Below are 20,884 nucleotides of genomic sequence, written 5' to 3' on the forward strand. Positions count from 1 at the left end.
ATTCACAGATGAGGCTGATTTCACATGAAATGGAATCTTTAATTTTTGTGACCAACAGTTGTGTGCTAATGCAAACCCACACACAGTTGAAGAAGAAGGCATTAACGCTGATTTTCAATCATTGTATGGGCAGGACCTCACATACTATCAAACACGTTGACTGGTTGTTGCCAGTTCCTATCAAATGACTTGCCTATTCTACTAGAGGCTGTACCATTCCAACGACAGCTGGAGATGTGGTTCATGGATGATGGAGCACCAGCGCATTTTCTCCTAAATGTTCAAGAACACCACTCACAGTCATTTAATGGCCAATGGAGTGGTCAAGGAGATCCATTTCATTGGCCAGATTGTTTGCCTAATCTTAACCCCTTGGATTTTTGGTTGTAGGGACACTTGAAATCTTAACCGTATGCAAGCACCATTCATGATGTACAAATGCTACAAGAACATGTCATCAATCCCTACCAGAGCATCTGTAACCAACCTGAAGTTTTTCAGAGAGTGTGTGATTCTCTAAGATGTTGGACAGAAGCATGCCTAACTATGAATGGTCGCCATATTCAGCACATCTTTTAGTGATGGCTTACAAGTGCAGGTCATATGCAGTAGTAAGCAGATTACATTAGAAGCTCTGCTGTTTCACAGTATCAGAATAATGTGTTCTCCTTTTGTTTACTGTATTCTGTAGATCATTTGAATAGCATAGAGCTTACATTAGAAAAAGATGTGTTTCACACTAGCGAAGATGAACAACATTGTTGTTAAGGCATGTGCTTTAGAGCCTATGTGTATTGGATATTTTTTTCATGTTCTGGTCCATACTACCATTACTCAAAATATGCAATACTTCTTTTTAACACCTTGCACACACACACAAATATGTAAATATGTGTCAAAGTTCAACAGTGGCATGATAATGATCTATCAAGGTATAGTTTATTCTTCTGTGTTATTGCTGCTTGCATTGTTTGTGCTCCCATGTCTATCATGCTAATACGAAATCAATGGGTTCTGGAGGGCCATACTCAATGTCATGCAGGATCTCAGTGGTGCCATTTGATTATTGGCCAAGGAGACAGACATATTGTTCACTCAATGGTGCAGAATCATACAGTCATGTCATACACTTTGATTCAGGAATGCAGCAGTACTTTGTTTGGAGCAAGAAAATATCCACACGACAATGAAACAATAGCTAGAGCACCACAGACTGTCAGCATGGTGATCACTTTTGTGGCTTTCCTTGAAGTGACAACAGTAAGGCATGCACTGACAGTCATGTGTCAAAATTCAGTAATGTAGAGAAACTTGATACTTTGGTAGTTTACAGTGAATGTGAGTGAGAGAGAGGAAAAAATGAAAGAAAATAGATAAATAAATAAATAATCCTCATTGGTGGCTTCTATAATTGAAAACAAAACAAGAATTTGTAAAATATCAGATGGATTGTGATGATTGGCATGACAATATAAAATGCTTAGTACTTTCTTCTTAATATTTTTATCTTTTTCACTTTATTTTCTGTACTGTATGTGTTTAATTACACTAGTAACAAATGAGTTGTGTATAAATTGTACATATTTGGTACACAATTAATTTTAACCTTATTTTAACTCATTTTAATTTTCCCAACAGTGCGTCAGGATCAAGTATCGATCATTACGGGAATTCTCATTGTGTTGTGTTTCCAACTGGAGAAGTCATCTGGGTACCCCCTGCACAGTTTCTTGTCTTCTGTGATCTTGACCTTCGTCTGTGGCCATATGATACACAGACCTGTCATTTAACACTTGGCTCTTGGACTTATGATGGAGATCAAGTGGATCTGCAACTTGGTGTACCATTTGATGGTTTTGAGGTAAAATATATCATTTTAATATGCTGCTTTATACTTGGAGTTTGATTTAACTTTTGAGGAATGATAACATAATATTGAAATACGGGTACAGTACAGAATGAAGACAAAACTATACAGAAATTTCATGTTATCACAGTTATGCAACGGCTTTCATACAAGAATAAGTCAAAAAGTATCTACATAACATTTTTACTAATTTATAACAGTACACAATTTACAGTGACATCATTTTTCAACAGTCATCCTGCTTTTCAGTACAATTCATCTGTTGTTACACAAGCACCTTTTATGTTGAGCAGGAAGTCACATATGTACCACATTCATCACCTTTGATAGACTTGTATGCATAATGCCCCAGCATTTCAAAATATGTTCTGAAGAGTTTTAACACTTTGGACAACAATATGTGGATGTGTGTTGTCATGCAAAAAATAAATGCTATTTGACAGTAGATATTGACATTTGTTTCAGATTTCAGGCATCAACACAATGCAAAGGATATCAATGAAACATTGGCTGTTTACTCTTCACCCCAAAGCTATTAGCATCACTATACTTGCAGATGGTTGGCTCTTTAATTCCTTTTTGGCTGGAGATCTGGGTGGTTTCATTCCATGCTCTGGAATTTGCTTTATGATTCAAAGTGTTGAGTCCACATTTCATCTACAGTGATGATTCATTTCAAACACATTTCACCTTCATTATCTGCCGATAGATTACCATGTAATGTTATTTGCATGTATCACTGGTTGTTTTGCACAGACTTTATGAAAGGTGAACTTTTTATGGGCAATGTCATTGCAGAATCTTGATAATGTGTATTTGGTTTGCCACTTCATCAACAGTCATGTGTCGGTTATTCCAAATCAGGTCACACACTCAATGCTGTGATCAGTTGTGGATGTGATTCAACACACCACCCTTTCCTCTCCCTTCACACCTCTTTGGCTGCTTTTGAATTGTTCAGTTTACTGATAAACACTTCACCATGGTAAAGCATTGCCCCATATTGTGCTGAAGTTCTTTACATATTTCAACTTCTGGTAGATCTTTAGACCACAAAAAACTTGATTACAGAATGCTATTCTTCATTGAGGCAAATGGAGAGCGACACAGCCATGCTTACTTCGCAAGAGCACATAACAAACTGATGTGACATTGCTAAAATCTGTCACAAAGGAAGAGAGCAGTTTTATGGGAATTTGTTCCTTATTGAACACAACATGCAGATACAATAGTATTACTAGGTGAGCAGGGTAAAAGGGAACGGTAAATCAAGGAAACATGTCTTGAAAGAACATTCAGATTTGAACATTTCCTTTACTGGAACATTAATAAGGCATAATCAATAGCACAAAGCAAACAATACCAAAATCCACCAACAAATCATGACCACATGCGAGTATGGTTCAGTACCAGTGCCTGAAACATTCAGTGTGAACTTGGCCATGCTACAAGGTAGTTGTAAGCTCAGCTGAAGACTGAGCATACATGAAAATCCCTTTCTCACTGGCAAAAGTGCTACTCAATGTCATGCAGGACTATGAGCAGCTATTGGTGACAGGGCATTGTCCTATCGAACAGTTGCATGTTGTGTGGAGGCTTTCAGACATCGACGTGCAGCAATGACAGACTCGCCATGAAGTGAGCGGCCCACTTCAGTCCTTACTGACAGGTCTGTGGCTGTTATTGAACAATGTTTAACAGAGGACCAATGTTGGACTGTGCAGGGATTAACATCATGGGTGGGTATGTCACTCAGAGCACTGTCCCACATTTTATGCCAGGACTTGGTGCACAACAGGTGTCCAAAATGGGTACTACACCAATGAACAGAAGTGCAGAAGTGGACATGATATGAGTCTAGTTGTATCAATCTGGACTGAACTGAGCTGGAAGGCAATTGCACTTGATGAAACCTGGGCATGAGTATATGAATTAGAATTGAAGACCCAATCAGCAAAATGGTGTTATCCAGCTTCATCATGATGACACTAGGTGTGACGGAATCCATCATCCACCAAGGTTTGTTCATCCTGGACTATGCCAGCCATGGTATTCTGGAGTGTCACTCTGTTAGGGACAACCACACCATCAATGCCCAATACTACTGCAACTTCTCCTGTGCCGTCAGTGACATACACTGCGCTATTCCTTATGGTATTTCGGCAACATGTGGTACACATTGATGGCAATACCAATGGCATTGAATGCCTTTCGCATCATTGGTGATGCTGCGTGGATGGACTTGGTGACTATTTTGAAGGATAGTAGTTGATTTTGATTCATTTTTGTTCCATTTGTATTTGTGCACAATAAATTTGCACAGAGTTTCAAGGCATGTATTTCATTTCACCCTTTTGCTGTGTACTGGAACCCTGTTTTACATGTACTGGAACCCTGTTTTACGTTGTAATTCAGATGCACATTGCTTTTCTGGTTCAATGCTCATCATGTGATTCCCATGTTGCTGCATTATCACAAGTCAGTAAGTTGCCGTAACTTATGAAATGATCCTTGATTGTACCATCGAACAAGGAATAACTTGACATCAGTATTTGCCAAGAAAAGAACAGCACAACAGCTGTCAGACTTTTGCACAATCAGTTCCAAGAATTCAATGAGTCTACCATGAAGAGGGAGACTACATTGACACTGATCACAATACCTGTATCCTGGAGCTGCAATTGCCTGAGATGGTGTACAAATTAATCGGTGTTGCATATTGACTGAGAATGTGTTTCAGATAGTCTGCCAGCTGGTATGTAGGTGTGCGAATATGACCAACATACAAGGGTACTACGGAAATGAGAAAGCATTTAAATAATTTAGTTCATACAAATGTACTCGTTGTGAATATCCCACATTATGATGATTTAAAACTGTGGTCACTTGTGAACAGCAAAATTAATGCTGCAAACAAATTTATCACTGAAGGAAGAACTCACTTTAACAATGTTTATCTTGTAGGCGTAAGCAGGTTGGAACTAAGGTTCTAAACAGTCCATGGACTTCATTTAAATGCCCAGAAAGGAATTACTAGCCAAACAATATGTACTTTCATTTTGAGAAAGAGAGAACAAAAAAGGGTAAGTGGCAAACGAACAGAGATTATGAAGTGTTTTAGACAAGTTACAAACAATATTGTCATCGACCAAATGCAAATTACCTACTGGTTTAAACCAAATAGGCCAGAAGCAAACAAGCAAGTTGTCAATTAAACTCAAATTATGAAATGGTTTAAACTGAAGAGTATAGAGGTGAGTGAGGCAAAACTTATAGAAGCACCAGAAGTTAATGAACCTATTGATAGCTACCAGCAAGCAGAAGCCGCATATATGAAAGACACTGACAACTTTGTAGAGTTAGTGCTGTATTAGAAATGCTGTTAGATAAAGAATTAGAAATCATTGCAACTGAAGTTCCTAAATGCACAGACATTGTCGCATTATGGTGTAATGTTCAGCACTCACGAATAAAATTACCATGTTGGAAGCACTACACCAGTATACACTAAATGTAGACATAATTTGCATTACTAATTGGCGACAAAAGACAAAGTAAAATTAACACGAATCTCAGGATACGCATTAGCAAGTCATTTTAGCCGAGAGTCCTCCAAACATGATGGCTCTGATATCTTTCTGAAAGAGCAGATATATTTTTGTGATATCAATAAAAGTTACATTGATCCAACTAAAAAGACTTTGAACTTCCATTACTAAGCTGCCAGAACCTAATTTCATCATTATTAACATATATAGAGCACCTAGTGGAAATCTGCCAGACTTCATGATCAACCTAGAGGTTCGATGAACAGGATCAGTGCATTAAATATGAAGACAATATTTGTGGTGATTTCAACATTGATTTTTCAAATGACAGCAGTACCAGAGATGCTTTGATACATATGACCAACACATTCAATATGATCTCCATAGTGCACTGCCCAATGAGATTAACAGAATATGCAAACTCCATCATTGACCAAATATTCATCTCAGACACTTGTGACAAATTCAGAAGTAGCCTACTGAGCATGGGTTATAGTGAACATGAGGCACAACTGCTATGTTTAGAAATACCCAAGAGGTAGTAGCTGTTGCAAAAAAGTAACTAAAAAAAGAAATTTTCTGGAGATAATATTAGAATTTTTAATTTCTTACTGGGTAAGGAAGATTGGAAAAGCATCTGCTTTCAGAACAATGTGATTGCATGTACATGAGTTATTCTTTTTTACTATTTTAATGCAGCTGCATTTCCAAAAGAAGTAAAACTGGTAAACTGTAACAACAATAAGCAATGGGTAATTAAAGGCATAAAAATTGCCAGTGAGAGAAACAGATTTCTGCAGTATTGTTGTAAGAAGTGTAGATTTACACCAGAATTTGCAGATTATTCTAAAGCCTACAAAAGAATCTTTGATCGATTAGTCAGAGAGACAAAAATTATGTAAATGACAATTTGATGAGAAACTCATCTTACAATATGACATCCAAGTGGAGAGCTGTAAAGAAAGAAACTTGAAGCCCAGTACAAAAGAAAGGAAGTGTCATTAACACTAGAAGGCTCAAAACTCATAGACCCAAAATCAGTCAAGACAAAATTCAATGAATACTTCACTTAATTTCACTAGCCGAAGACCTCATTCAAGTAAACTATAAAGAACCAATCCCAAGTTCCTTCAGCAAATTGGTGATCTTGGATGCCTCTATGTATGTTTGTGAAACAAATCCTGATGAATTTATAAGTAAAATTAAATCATTAAGCAATAAAATGTCAAGTGGCCTGTTTCATTTTAAAAGCATGTGTTCACCATTGGTGAAAATTTTCAAGCTCTCTCTAGAAATTGATGTCTTTCCAGATATTCTCAAAATAACAAAAGTTTCACTGCTGCTAAAAATGATTCTTCTGATAAAAAATAGAACTACTGACATGAGTCACAGTTGGGTTCCTTCTCAAAAATTCTATAAAAACTCTTTTATGACAGGCTTTTAAATTTTATAAATAAACATTCTCTTCTTGCTGTACACAACATGATTTTAGAAAGTCTAAATCCACACAGACAGTGATTTTTGAATTCTTAGACAATGCTTTAAATTCCCTTGGTCAACATAAATTCAATGCAGGTTTTTTTCTAGATGTATCAAAATCCTTCAATGTCTTGGACCATAATATTCTGCTCGAAAAATTAGAAAGACAAGGGGTAAGAGGTGTAGCATATAGCTGGTTGTTTCTTACTTAAAAACCCACAGGCAGAAGGTATCACTTCAGCATGAATTCAACACTAAGAATAAAATGAGAAACAACAGCTTTCTTTCCAGCAATTTACCAATAAAATATGGCGTACCGCAGAGCTCAATATTAGGTCCACTACTTGTCTTGATTCATGTGGATGACTTTATTGAATATATGAGTCCCCAAACCTTTATGCTATTTGCTGATGACACCAGCATATTGCTTACTGAATCCAGCCCAGAGACCTTGCATTCAACAGTAGAAAGTCCTATGAAAAGACTTTCTTAGTGGTTCAACGAAAACAAACTCACTGAAAATCTGAAGAAAATTCTGTGTGTCAACTTTCATTTATTTCCTCTCTCTAATCAAACATCTATTCAAGTGCGCCACCTAGAAAATGTAATGTCACAACATTTTGGATTTGTTAGTTCAGCAAGACTTCAAGTGCCACACACATATAAATAAATTGTTTAGGAAACTCTCATCCATGTGCTATGGTCTAAGAATATTAAAGTCTACAACAAGGAAAACAACAGTACTGTAGCCATATTATGCGCAGTTCTGCTCACTGTTTTGGTATGGGGTCATTTTCTGGGGACAATCACAGTGTAAAGGTTTTTAGAATGCAAAAAAGAGCTCTAAGGATAATCTGTGGCCTTAAAAGGATGGAGACTTGTATCTCTTTTTACTGAACTTGTGTTCTGAAGGTTCCAAGCTTATTCATTTATAAAACTAGCTTGTTCACTAGAGACTACTTGTTGAATACAGGCAAACTACTACAGAACAAAAATTTGCACAACTATAGTACCAGAGGAAAATTAAATATACATCAAAAACAACACAGAATCACAGCCTTTCAGAGGAACATAATTAATACTGGTGTAATCCTATACAATAAGATGCCACAGGAAATAAAAATTGCTATGTATCTCATATTTAAAATTAAACTAAAGACATTTCTAATAAAGCACTGTTTCTATTCTGTAAAAGAATTTCTGAATATATAACAAAAAAGTTACTTAAAAATTAAATTGTAAGAAACTAATATTAATTTGCCTACTATTTGCTATGTATTATTGCAACTTTTTTTTATCTGTCCAATATCAGTTGTACAATTTGTGCGGAATGCTAAAACTGCACCAGTAAAAAAATAGTCAATCACTCAACTATGAGTCTGAGAGGAATGCCTTCCTTGTTTACCTTAAGAAGGTCATAGAGTTGTGAAAGCTCAGCTACTCAAGTTATCAAGTTATAAGAGCCTTATTGATGTTACAGGCAAGCCTGACTCTTTGAGAGGAGTAATCATCTTCCTCTCAATATTACTCATAGGATCTACATCTATCTGTCTGTAGGCAGTGTCATTCAAAAGATGAAAAGTCTTCTTTGCAATGTTAAGGATGATCTAGATAATCTAAAGATCAGTGTGTACCAAATTCCATGTGAAAGTGGCATGTTTAACATGGGGCACACTATGAAAATAGTTGAGGAGAGATGGAAAGAACATCAGCAATGCACCCAACTAAAAACAACTGCGCTAATAAGCTGTCATTGAACACTGTTACAAATATAATGCTGAAATGGAATACAAGGAGGCAAGTATTGTGTTCAAATATCAAACATTAAGTTTCTGGAATAGCATAATTAAGGAATCTATCAAAATAAGGATGTCAGAAAATCTAATAAACGGGGATGGGGGATTCAATTTAAACAGCGCTTGGGGTTCAGCAATTAATTTATTATGATCTCACTGGCCACCACATCAACCAGAGCTGTAAAATGCTAAGAGAATGCATTTTTGAGGAATCCCAGTATGAGCTCTGAAAAACAAAAGGGCATAGTGGGTGTTGAAAGTCAAACTCACTGTCAGCTGAACAGTGGCGTGGGACCAGCAATAGTTCACAGTCGAGTTGGAGTCAAAGCTGTAAGTACATTTGACAGTGCAACTCGCAGCACCTAAAGAAGGGGACTGGTTGGTTGTCAAAATATTGTGCAAAAAATGGAAACGATTAAGGTATTTGAATGTTTTACCACAACTGTGGATCAGGAAATACTCAAACTTGCAATACTGAATGTTCCCATGTTACCAACAGGAAGCATTGGAAGTTTCATAAAGTAGCTATAAACAGTTTTAATAGGAAACTTCCTGGCAGATTAAAACTATGTGCCGGACCGAGACTCGAACTTGGGACCTTTGCCTGTTTTAATAGGGTTATGCAGACTTAACTGGAGAATCATTGATTGTGGAGACTTCAATATTGTTTTTCTTTCAGGTAGTATTGATTGAGGTCCAGATTTAGGTTATTATCAATAGTAAAATTCCCTACAAGGACTGAAGGATAAAGTGCAACAAACATTGCAACTTGTTTTTAGACTCAGCAATCTGCAGTAATGTAGCTGTAAAACCAATAGTTAATGGTGAACGTGTGTATGATTGCCAAATGTTAACAAGGAAATATGCTGATCAGTTAGTTTTATATCATAGAAAACAAGTACTGTATTGCAGAATCAGAAAAATGAGTTGCTCAAGTCGTTTAATGGAAGGAATGCTGGGGAGAAATTTACAAAACAGACAATGTAGATGGAAAATTTAGCTCTTTCTTAATCAATATTCCAGGAGACCTCAAGTTTTGTTTCTCCCCAAAACAAATAATGGTGTAATCGAACAGAAGCAAAGATAAGGGATGGACTGTTACTGAGATTAAAGTACCTTGTGCTAGAGAGAGAGGGCTCACCTAATTCAGAGGACAAAGTGGAATCAAAACTTGAAACTCTGCTACAACAAATATTTTATACTCCTCCAGTTTGTTATTTAAAAAAGTGGGACTCATACACTATACTCAGAATATGAAACTCTCCAAGAATAACATAAAAAATTTGGAACATTATTAAAAAAAAAAAAAAAAAGGAGCCAAACAAAAATGAGCCTCCAGAAAATACTTCTGGCAGAAATAGCGCCACCTTCAAATCACCGAGCATCACATTCAGTGATAAGTTCCTCACACTGGCAGAGAAAATTGCATCCACTAATAAACAACCAAATACAGGTGCATTAGAGTTACTTGTGCAGACACACTGTGCATGACAAATAAACATTAGTTTTCAAAATACAGCCTTCAAGGACACTTACAAAATTCACCATGTCACTAAAATGTTGTAATCCTTGTGGGTGGCTACAATGGTGTTTCTACCAGAATATCACAACCTTGTACCATCTAGATAATATGACACTTAAGATTTCTTTGAAACCAGTTGATGACTTTGAGCATATTTCCTGAAAGATTTAAATGTACTGAGTAGCACACTTTTCTAATTTGTAGATATGCAAACCACCTCTAATTACATACTATTTCACTCCTACCACTCTTTTGAAAAGTGTCTGAGAAAATGGTGTGTGATAAAATACTGAGTTATTTAACTGAGCAGAACTTGTTAACTTGCTCTCTGTATGGCCCTCATAAAGGATTCTTCATGGAGAAAGCATTATAAGACCACACAAATGAAGTTTTGATGGTGCTAAACAAGAAAAAAATATCTTATTTGGTAATCTTCTAGCATGGATGGTGTCCTATTTCTGTAACAGAAAGCAGAGGGTCTCACTGACAGACTGCTGCAGAAGCATGAAACTAATCTCAGGCCAACGGAACATAACAAGTATGGTGTCAGAATGTTGGTACTGGGCCCATTCTTTTTCTTACTTACATTATCTACATAATCTTCCAGTGACTTTAAAGGTCAGTTTAAAAACTGTTGTGTTTACTGATGACAAAAGCAAACTCATCAAAAGTTCAAACTCAATGTTAGGAGGCATAGCTGAGATGAAACAAACCTACAAGTGGTTCACAGTTAACAATTTAAATCTTAATCTCACAAAGACATATCACGTGATTTCAAACAAGCAAAAATGACCTGTTGTCTTTGGACAATATCAAACAATGCTAAATGCAGCGTGGAATAATGACAGTATTATGAAAAGGATAGGTTACTACCCACTATATAGCGGAGATGCTGTTTTCTTCAGAAGCAGACATTAATGACCTTACACTAAAAGAAAAATCCTGTGTAAAATTCCTTGTGGTTCGTTTGGATAAAAAGTTCAAATGGAATCAACACATGGATAAAATAACCAAGAAGCTCATTTCAGCATAAAAGACAAATTAAAACAACTATCTATGTCTGAATTGATATTCCAACCTGGAGTTTCCATTGTTTAACTATCTACATCAGTCACATTTATTTTATCCCACAGTGTATTTCAAGGCCTTACACACTAATGTCAGGTGGATCAGTGGTTTACTTTACAGTTTTGGTTGCGGGATATAGCCAGTTGTCTGTTTTGAACTTCATTTCACTGTTATTTGTAGTTTAATGAATTACAAAAGAGACAAGTGGCTACATCCATCAAACAAAACAGTTATGTAAACCACTAATCCACCTGAAGGTGAGAGTATTAGCCTTTCAAATATGTACTGGGAGAAAATAAGTATGACTGACATGGCTGATTATATACATATAAAACAGGAGCTATTTAGTGTGAATGAGATACAGCAGCTCTTTACAAAGTAGCAGTTTCCCCTCTAATTTACTTGATTAAATTTAGCAGGCAAACACATGAATATAATTAATTAGTATAGTTAAAAAATTTGATCACTGAGCAGTGGCAGAACACACACTTAAAAGACTATTTTAATTGGAAAGCTTTTGGAGCCTGGTAAAATTGCAAAGACGGAACCCGCGTAATTTCCAATTCTGACATTTTCATGTACAGTAGTCTTACATTTTATGTAATACATCGGGAAGTCCAGTTAGGCATTGCGAAGTCAAGAATATAATTTCAAAGATATTTTTACTGTGTGCTGTAAGATAGGTGACAACTAATTTTAACTGAGTTAGATGTTTCAGCTATTAAATGTACATACATTTGGAAACATTTTTAACTACTACTTCATTCTTTCAATGTGGAAATGTTGTTTGTCAATACATGAGTTGCAGATGGACCTGTGGAATACAAATTCTGAATGGCAGATAGTGGATGTAAAAGGAAATCGAGCTGAACAGTATTACTCATGTTGTACAGAACCATACATTGACATCACATACAACATCACTCTCCGTCGACAATCTCCTGCTTACTCTGCCATTGTGATCACACCAGCTGCAGGTATGCATCATGGAGCACTGATTAACTTAAAATTAAATATGATTCAAAGTAATAGTCAGATATGAACATTATCAATATTTTAAACAAAAGAGGTTGGTCTGCTTTACAGCCAAATACTATCAACTAGCAAACATATAGGGAAACTTTTTTTTAATGAGCCTAAGAATTATAATCTTTTGGCACATGTACCATAAATAACTCATTGACCCAGAGAAATGGAGTGATGGGAAATATGAGGAAAGTGTGTGCTTTGTTGATCTGGGAAGAAGAATAAGTTGCTACAGGAAACAGTTATTGATTTATTGGATCTCTCCCATTGTTTCCCCTTAGCCCCACTGTCTTTTTTCATTTTTACATTTTTTTATTTGCAGGTAGGATTTAACTCATGGCTGGAATGTATTTGTTCCTTCAGTAGCAGTTAACAGTGAATTCAAAGTGCTGAATTACTAGTAGTTCCACTGTACAAGCAGTTCCAGCATTCCAACATAGAAACCATACTACATTTACATCCATGTTAATTCCTACAGAGATTTTCAGTCTCAAGAAGCATTAAACATGTTCCAAAATTCTACAACAGACTGATGTCAGCAATATGAGTCTAAAGTTATGTGCACGTTTGACAGTCCTCCTTTAAAATATGAATGCAGATTTTTCCAGTCACTACAAATGCCTCATTCCTCCAGCAACTTATCTTAGGTTGTTGCTACAAGGGAAGCAAATTCTTGCATATGCTGTGTAGAATCAAATAGGTACCCCATCTGTATTTTTCTGTTGAGCAGTATTATTTGACTCTATTCCACAGTCACTTATTTCGATATGGCAGTTCGATCTTCCTCAATGAAACAAATTTGTTTACAGACGTACTAGTTGTATTATATTTCAATACTTATGATGAAGGTCATGATTTGATAATGGACTTCATGTCCTAAACTAGTCACCATAAATATAGGATATTTGTCATTACTACTTTGATAGAATTACAAATAGTAGTTTCAGTAACTTACATGATGTATGTATTTCATAAAATACTTAACAGCTATTGGTAACTGCAATCAAGAAATGTATGCAGAAGTGCTATGAGGAACTATGCCAGGCAAAAGCATTGCAACGAAAGACAGGGTTTCAGATTCAGAGATATTGTTTTAACCTGGTAGAAATTTCAAACTGGTGCACACTGCTGAGTAAATGATTTGTCTGTTGTCAATTCAAAATTGTTTGGTACTGTATGGTACATAAACTTTACAGTGTGCAACATGAAAGGATTAAATGCCAGTTAGAGTAGCTGTTTGCACTGATCTCTTCTCAGTCACTTACAGTTCTGTAATCATTTAACTCAGTGAATGATACTTCTCGTTCATGCGAAGGTCCAGATCTTTTTATCCTGCCAAGTGACACAGTGGTAAGACATTGGACTCCTATTCAGGAAGGCAACACTTAAAATCCCCATCAGCCTACCTTATGTAACTTGCAGGGGTACAAACTTTTGGTATCATATTCATAAATGAATGATACCAGGTGTCATATCAAATCCTATTAGTAACTGACTTTCAAAGTTGGTATACTGATCTACTGGTAATTTTCAGAGTCTCCTCAGCAGTATGGCACAGCCATGTACTGTGCATGACTGAAGCCTAAGTACAATGGTGTGACATGTCCACTGGCCATCGTTCAAGAACGTGGAAGGAGTCTCTGAAAATGACCATGTAATGTGCATTACTTGTCTTTTTTAGTAATGTCATAAACCATTTTTATTATATAATTTTGTGTGTTCTTGTAATAAAAATTGCCAATCATTAAAGAAGGTGCAGGATGAGCACTTCTGTATCATGTATATTTATATAGATAAATGATTTAACTGAAGTTGAAAATGTTGATGGACTTTATATAAAGAAAAAGTATCTTTCAAATAGACAAAGAGCATTATTGATGCCAGGTACCAGTGTTTTAATGGATGTGAAGACTTGAATCAAGGATGAAGACTGGGGTATAAATAAGACTGATGGTCATAAAATAAACTGAATAGCAGAAAAAAATTCTGATTCCTCCAAATATTTTCCATAATTTCCCTATGTCACTTAAGGAATTGGTTGGTCCCTTTAATAGGGCACAGTTGAATGTGTATTCCATGGCTAATGACCTCATCATCAGTGGGATGTTAAACTCTAATGTTCCTTTCTTCCTAAGTTCTTTTGAATGATTATGCATGCGAAGCAATAGCATAATTTTTGTTTTATAGTATTCATTTATGTTTTTTAAAAAATATTTCAGCAATTGTTCTGATGACACTGGCAGGATTTTGGTTACCTCCAAATGCAGGAGAAAAGATTTTGCTCAACGGTTGTACAGCAATAATTATATGCCTGTTCCTGCTGTATTTTTCTCAGAAGTTACCTGCAATGGCAGGAAACACACCATTAGTAGGTATGATTGTGTCCTCAGTTTGATTATTTTCTTTGCTTTCAGATGAAAACTTAGTTCAAATAAAAGTAATCAATTAATCTGTCAAGAAGGCAACTTGATGAAATTAGAAATATCTGGAAATAATTTTCTATCGAAGCTCAGGGCTCTGTGAAAGCCTGAAATATTACGTGAAGAAATTAAAGCTCAAATAATATAGTAATAAAATAAATTTGTAAATCAAATATTTCTTGTAGCAGTAGCGCAGTAACATTCAAATAATTCTGTCATTTATGTATTTTAAAAAGAAATGGTTTTATTACAAAGCTGTCTGTTCTTTAACAGTGCCTGGTTCTAAGCAACCAAATTCTCTGATAATGCTGATGTTTCTAACAAAATCTTTTTAACACACCACAATTCGTTTTACATATCTAATTTTACAGTACATGGTATTAAAGGCAACAGATATTTCCTTTGTGAAATATAAAATATATAATTTTCAGTATATTAAGTAAGGCATTTTTGGAAACTATTCATGCCATTGTAATACGTGTTTTGAAACTGATTTCATCAAGGACATGAACTGACAAACAAATACCCTGCTCATTCCAGTTTTAATCATAACATATGATTTTGCAGTTATAATTACTCAGAGTCTTTGTTGAAAGGATTATATCATTATAACAGAACATAATATATCTTGTTATGTACATAACTATTCAACTATTACTATTACACCACAAATGGGTAAAGCTATTAATTAGCAGATACCACCCTAATGAACAGGGTAACCTGCAATCAAGTGCAGTGTTGATCTCAGAGATTGCTAGGTTCTTAGGGATGCAGCAGATCCAGTATGAAAACAGTGGATTGTGTGGTTACAACTAGGCACCACTAACATTATGTTCAGTTGGAGGACTGTCATCAACCACACAACTCTCAATAGTTCCAATTTGAGGAATACTCAATCAAAATCCCATAGAGTTTGAACACTGGGATGTGGCTGTAGCCTCAATAATATTTTAGCACATCTTTACGTATTGTCACAGATTAAAATATTTTGTAATATGTGTGAAGTCTGGAACCACTAACTGAATAGTCACTTGGCAAACTGGAGAACTTTCCTGCTGACAACTCTACTTCGCATTGTGTGTGCATACGCTACTAGGAGAGGATATGACACAGAGAGAGCACTGATGTCAGCAAGAATCAGATATACTATATTTGGGAGGATGGTGGTTCAGATCCATTCAGTTTTAGGCTTCCCATGGTTCTCTTCAATCACTTAAGGGAAATTTTGGGCGGGTTGATTTGAAAAGGCATCGACAACTCCCTTCTCTGTCCTCCAGTTCATGCTTTTGTTCTGTTTCTAATGACTTCATCATTGAGAATGTAAAATCATAATCTCCCTTCTTTTGCCATGTTGGTGCATGAGTCAAGTGTCAACTTAATCTCCAAAACACCTTTTTGTATATAGCTTTTACAGCAGGTCTGCTGTGTGTATTTTGTTCAATTGAATAAACTGCAATACCATGAATTATCAGAATTCTTTGTTTTGGATGGTTTAATGTCAAAAGTGTTGTATACAACACTAAATATTTATTTTCACATAAAACTCAACACAAATACCTGAAATAAATGTGGCATCACAAACTGCGAAACAGAGTAGTTCATCAGAGACAAGTCATGAACAAAATTCCTATCACAGTCCAAGACTAAGCATGAATACATCAAAATCTTTGAATGCTTGGTGCTCCACAGCTTTTAGATGTTTGTTGAAAGACATCTTCTAAACATCATGAACTGCACTTGAAATGTTTATTAGCCAAACAGGTTTTCAGGTGTATAACCAATCTGAAGTTGCATGTAATGTATGTCTATATCAACAACACTGTGTATGATGTTCAGCTTGATGGGCATCCAGAAAGCTATCATATTGATGTCTAGAACCCAATTACAATCATGTCTATGTTTAGTAAGATAGGATATGAAATTGATCCTGTCTCACAGTGCACAGGTTATCGTGTATGTTATTACTGCTGTCATACCTTGGGCAATGTCATTTGGTGATCATGTCTGACACATCAGTTATGTCAGACTTGATCAAGAATTGTCACTTCACAAGATATGACAGCAGTAACATACGTGACAACCCATGTTCTGTGAGACAAGAGTGATTTCACATCCTATCGTTTTCACATAGACATAGTTTTAATTGGATTCTATGTATCCAAATGGTTGTTTGCTTTATGGATGCACATCAAGCTGAATATCACATATAATCCATGTCACTGATATTGAGATACATAATATGCCACTGACAATGAGTTATATGCCCAAATACTGGTTTGGCTAATAAACATTTCAAGTGCAGTGCATGGTGCTTAGAAGATGTCCTTTAACATGAGTACAGCAGGAGCAGACACAGACAAAGTCAGAATCACAAAACAAACACAGTCATAACAATTTGGTATAAAGGTAAACAGTGAAGTGGCTTGTGGCAGGCCAGAGTCAGCCTTTTATCAGCAATGGTTGGTGGCTCATGTGGTAAGCTGCCACAAACATCAGGCCTGATGGCTCACAGTGTCACATAATAGTGACATAATAGTAACTGAATTTGATGATGTAGTTTGCATATCCACTTATGACAGGGGTAATAAATAAATAAATTCATCCGTAGTTTGTAAGGTTTATAGTGAATCTGCTCCTTCACTTTCAAAAGTTAAAAATTGAATTACTAAATTCAAAAGTAATTGTAATTCTGTTAAACACAAACCATGAGTAAAATTTGCAAATGATATTTGATGATAGTAATTAACACTGTATGAAATACCTGATGAGATAAGCATGTCAGAAGAACAAGTAGGAACATTGTACTTGAAGAATTATGTAAGCTCTGTGCAAGAAAGGTGATACCTTTGTTGAAAGCTGACCAAAAGCAATTTTAAAAACAAACTTCTCCCTGATCTTTGGTCCACTTTAAAGAAGAATCCAAATGGTTGTAAGCACTAATTTATTAGTAAGAGAGTGATGTGGGTACACAAATTCATGCCAGAAAGAAAACAGCTCCCCCTTTACACACACACACACACACACACACACACACACACACACACACACACACACACACACATACACAGTGCAGAAGAGATTTCTGCAGACCTTTCAGAAGCACGCTACATGGATAGGATCTGCAGGGGGAAAACCAAAGGATGAAGTACATTTATTTGAAAGGGAAATATAATATAAAAATAAGTTTATTTTTGTCCATTGCCAGAATGAGAGGTTTTTACCTTTTCTCTATTCATTAAACTTCTGTCTCCTTGTGCAAAGAGAAATAAAATCTTAGTTTTTTCCTGTGTTAAAACTTCTCACTGCATTTGATATGCTAAATGAAGTCATAGAGAAATGGGAGATAATCATTTCAAGTGTTTCCATTTATTCTGGACTCAATCATTTCCAACTACCTCTAACAAACATTTTTGTTTGTTTTTCAGTGCTCTTTTACAGTAGCTCACTGCACCTTGTGATTTTGTCACTGGTGGTGACTGTTGTTGTCCTAAACCTATCACGCAATTGCTACAGCATTCCAGTTCCATGGGTGTTGCAATCATTGCTCCTTGGTTGGCCAGGCAGAATGTTAGGGCTACATCACATTGTCTTGCTGGTGAGTGTCACAGATTTAAGAATGCTACTTGAGTAAATATGATGAAAAATTAGTATTGATCATTCTTATCAGCATTGCTACATGTTGTTTCTGAATTTATTAGTGAGCGTATGGTATAGTGACAAAACATGTTTGCCTCAGGGATAAATAAAAATGAGAAAACACTTGTTGATATTATTATATGAACAATTCATTTGGTATGTAGATGACAACTTCTATCTGACACTTTTGCAGTATTCAAAAGTCCTGCCAAATAATGTACATCAGTGCCAGAGATAAATCTCTCAGAAACTTTATATGAACATTTTCTCAGCATAGATTTTATTTTGAACACAGTTTGAAGTTATGTAGCTTATTGAGAAAGGGAGCCAAGCTACATCTCTACACAGAAACAACCTTAAATTAATGGCTTATGAATACCATCTTGCATTAATACATTGACAATCCCCTGACAAACAAAGAACAGCCAATGGAGATTAAAGGAAAACTAGGAAAGTGTAGTCTGACATGGATTTTGAAAGGGGAAGTCACAAGACCTCAGTGAAACTGATACACAGTTACCTATCATTCAGTAAGTGACAGTTTCTCTACAGTTCTTGTAGTAGTGTAATGAAATCTACCTTACTCACATAATTTGATAGGATTGTAAAGCTAGGCACATTAAGTCATTGTCCAGAAAATGTATGACTCACAGCATTTCTAAGCATCATGGAAAATGTTCTTGAGGTAGTGCACATGCAGCAGGAATTTAATCTAGCTACTAAGCAACATCGCTCGGTGGTTAAAGCATGCTGATGCTGCATTCAGTTTCCTTCCTCAATCTTCTCTTATGGAAGTTTGTGCTCTATCTTTAAGGAACCCATTTTTGATGTGATTTAAATTTTTAATCTTATTTTCTTCTTTCTTTAACTGAACTAAAATTGTTGCAAATAAATCGTATGTACCGTATGTGGTGGGGGATAACATTTATAGCACCATATTCCATGTTATATGCACCTAATAAACACATACATAAGGAGATATAGACCACATTATGTTTTTAAAAAGATGAGTAGATTAGAAATAATAAAAATTTTTAAAGACTTTCTCACAGTCATATGACAGATACAAATCAAACTTGAAAAATACTTTTGTTGCGTAAATAGGTGTGTACCCATGCAAACACAGTTAGAAATCGGAAACTAATGGAGTGTGAACTCAAGTTTCTTTTTTATTTCTTTCACATATAACAGGTCGCCAAGTAAGAGAATACATAAAAGAGAATCAACAACAAAGAGTAAAAAGATAGGTATGAGAATCACAGTTGACGGCTCTCTTCTCTGTGACTCCCGTGCGAACTGTGGAGAATAATCTCTGTGATTGGCGTGAATTTTACGCGTCGGCTGCAATCGACGTGTGCAGTAGTCACCACATGAGCCCTCTTGGTGAGAGCGGAGCTCGGATGTTCCTCTCTGTAGCGGGCAGGGAAGTGCACTTGTCTGCCAGAACGCGTGGTGCATCGAGGCTGCTGCTTTATTGACTGCGGAGATAGCGGAGTGCGGTTCTGCATCGCTGTCTTGTGCTGATCGCTGCGTGACGCTGACATCGCCGGAGTGTCTTGAAGTATATAAGCAGGTTTCACTCTACTTAACAATATGGTGGCTTGTTTCCCATTCAGTACTATGTCTACGGTATGTGCATCTCTGTGTATAACACGATGAGGTCCAGTGTATGGCGGTTGTAGTGGTGATTTGACGCCATCTTTGTGTAACAGTACATGTGTGCAAGTTTTTAAATCGTTGTGCATGAATGTTACTGGGGCTCCATGTCTGGACGCTATCGCAGGTTTGATTTTCTTGACCGTTTCTCTCAATCCTTTTAAATATTCTGACTAGTCATCTGCGTTCAGTACCCCTGAGTCGTCAGCGAATTCTCCGAGCAGACGTATTGTTTCTCTGTAGACCAACTCCACCAGGGAGGCGTCCATATCAGGTTTAAAGATCATCCTAAGACCTAACAGTACAATGGGTAATGCTTCCATCCATTTAGTACTGTGGCACATGAGGGCTGCTTTTAAGGTACGGTGCCATCTTTCTACCATCCCGTTGCTTGCCAGATGGTAGGCGGTGGTGCGGTGATGGCAGTATCCGCAGAATCTTGCTAACTGAGTGAATAGTTCTGATTCGAACTGTCGTCCTCTATCAGTTGTTATATGGAGTGGGCAGCTGAACCTCGATATCCAAGTTGAAATGAATGCTGTTGCCAGAGTTTCCCCCAAGATGATATCGATAGGTATTGCTTCCGGCCAGCGTGTATACCTGTTGATGATTGTTAGCAGGTAGCGATTACCATCTGATGGTGGAAGAGGTCCTACGATGTCCAAATGAATGTGCGAGAAGCGTGCCTTGACATCTGGGAATTGTCTGATTGGAGGGCGCACGTGTCTGCCCACTTTGCATAGCTGACAGTGTGGGCAAGATCTAGTCCAGTTATGGCAAACACAGTTAGAAATCGGAAACTAACGGAGTCTGAACTCAAGTTTCTTTTTTATTTCTTTCACATATAACAGGTTGCCAAGTAAGAG

General features: G+C 36.5%; 1 protein-coding gene across 3 annotated transcripts in view; it reads left to right on the forward strand.

Annotated features, from left to right (window-relative positions):
- The window catches only part of LOC126452545 (acetylcholine receptor subunit alpha-L1-like), a 179,466-nt gene that overhangs the window by 140,352 nt on the left and 18,230 nt on the right, over window positions 1–20,884 (forward strand). For 2 of the 3 annotated variants that reach the window (XM_050091109.1, XM_050091111.1), the window contains exons 5-8: window positions 1,639–1,861; window positions 12,080–12,257; window positions 14,526–14,678; window positions 18,152–18,321. In XM_050091109.1, the coding sequence (XP_049947066.1) occupies window positions 1,639–1,861; window positions 12,080–12,257; window positions 14,526–14,678; window positions 18,152–18,321 (724 nt within the window). The remainder of the gene's footprint in view (window positions 1–1,638; window positions 1,862–12,079; window positions 12,258–14,525; window positions 14,679–18,151; window positions 18,322–20,884) is intronic. The other variant, XM_050091110.1, reaches the window with a different exon arrangement.

This window comes from Schistocerca serialis, unplaced genomic scaffold (genome assembly GCF_023864345.2).
Source record: "Schistocerca serialis cubense isolate TAMUIC-IGC-003099 unplaced genomic scaffold, iqSchSeri2.2 HiC_scaffold_897, whole genome shotgun sequence".
Taxonomy (NCBI): domain Eukaryota; kingdom Metazoa; phylum Arthropoda; class Insecta; order Orthoptera; family Acrididae; genus Schistocerca; species Schistocerca serialis.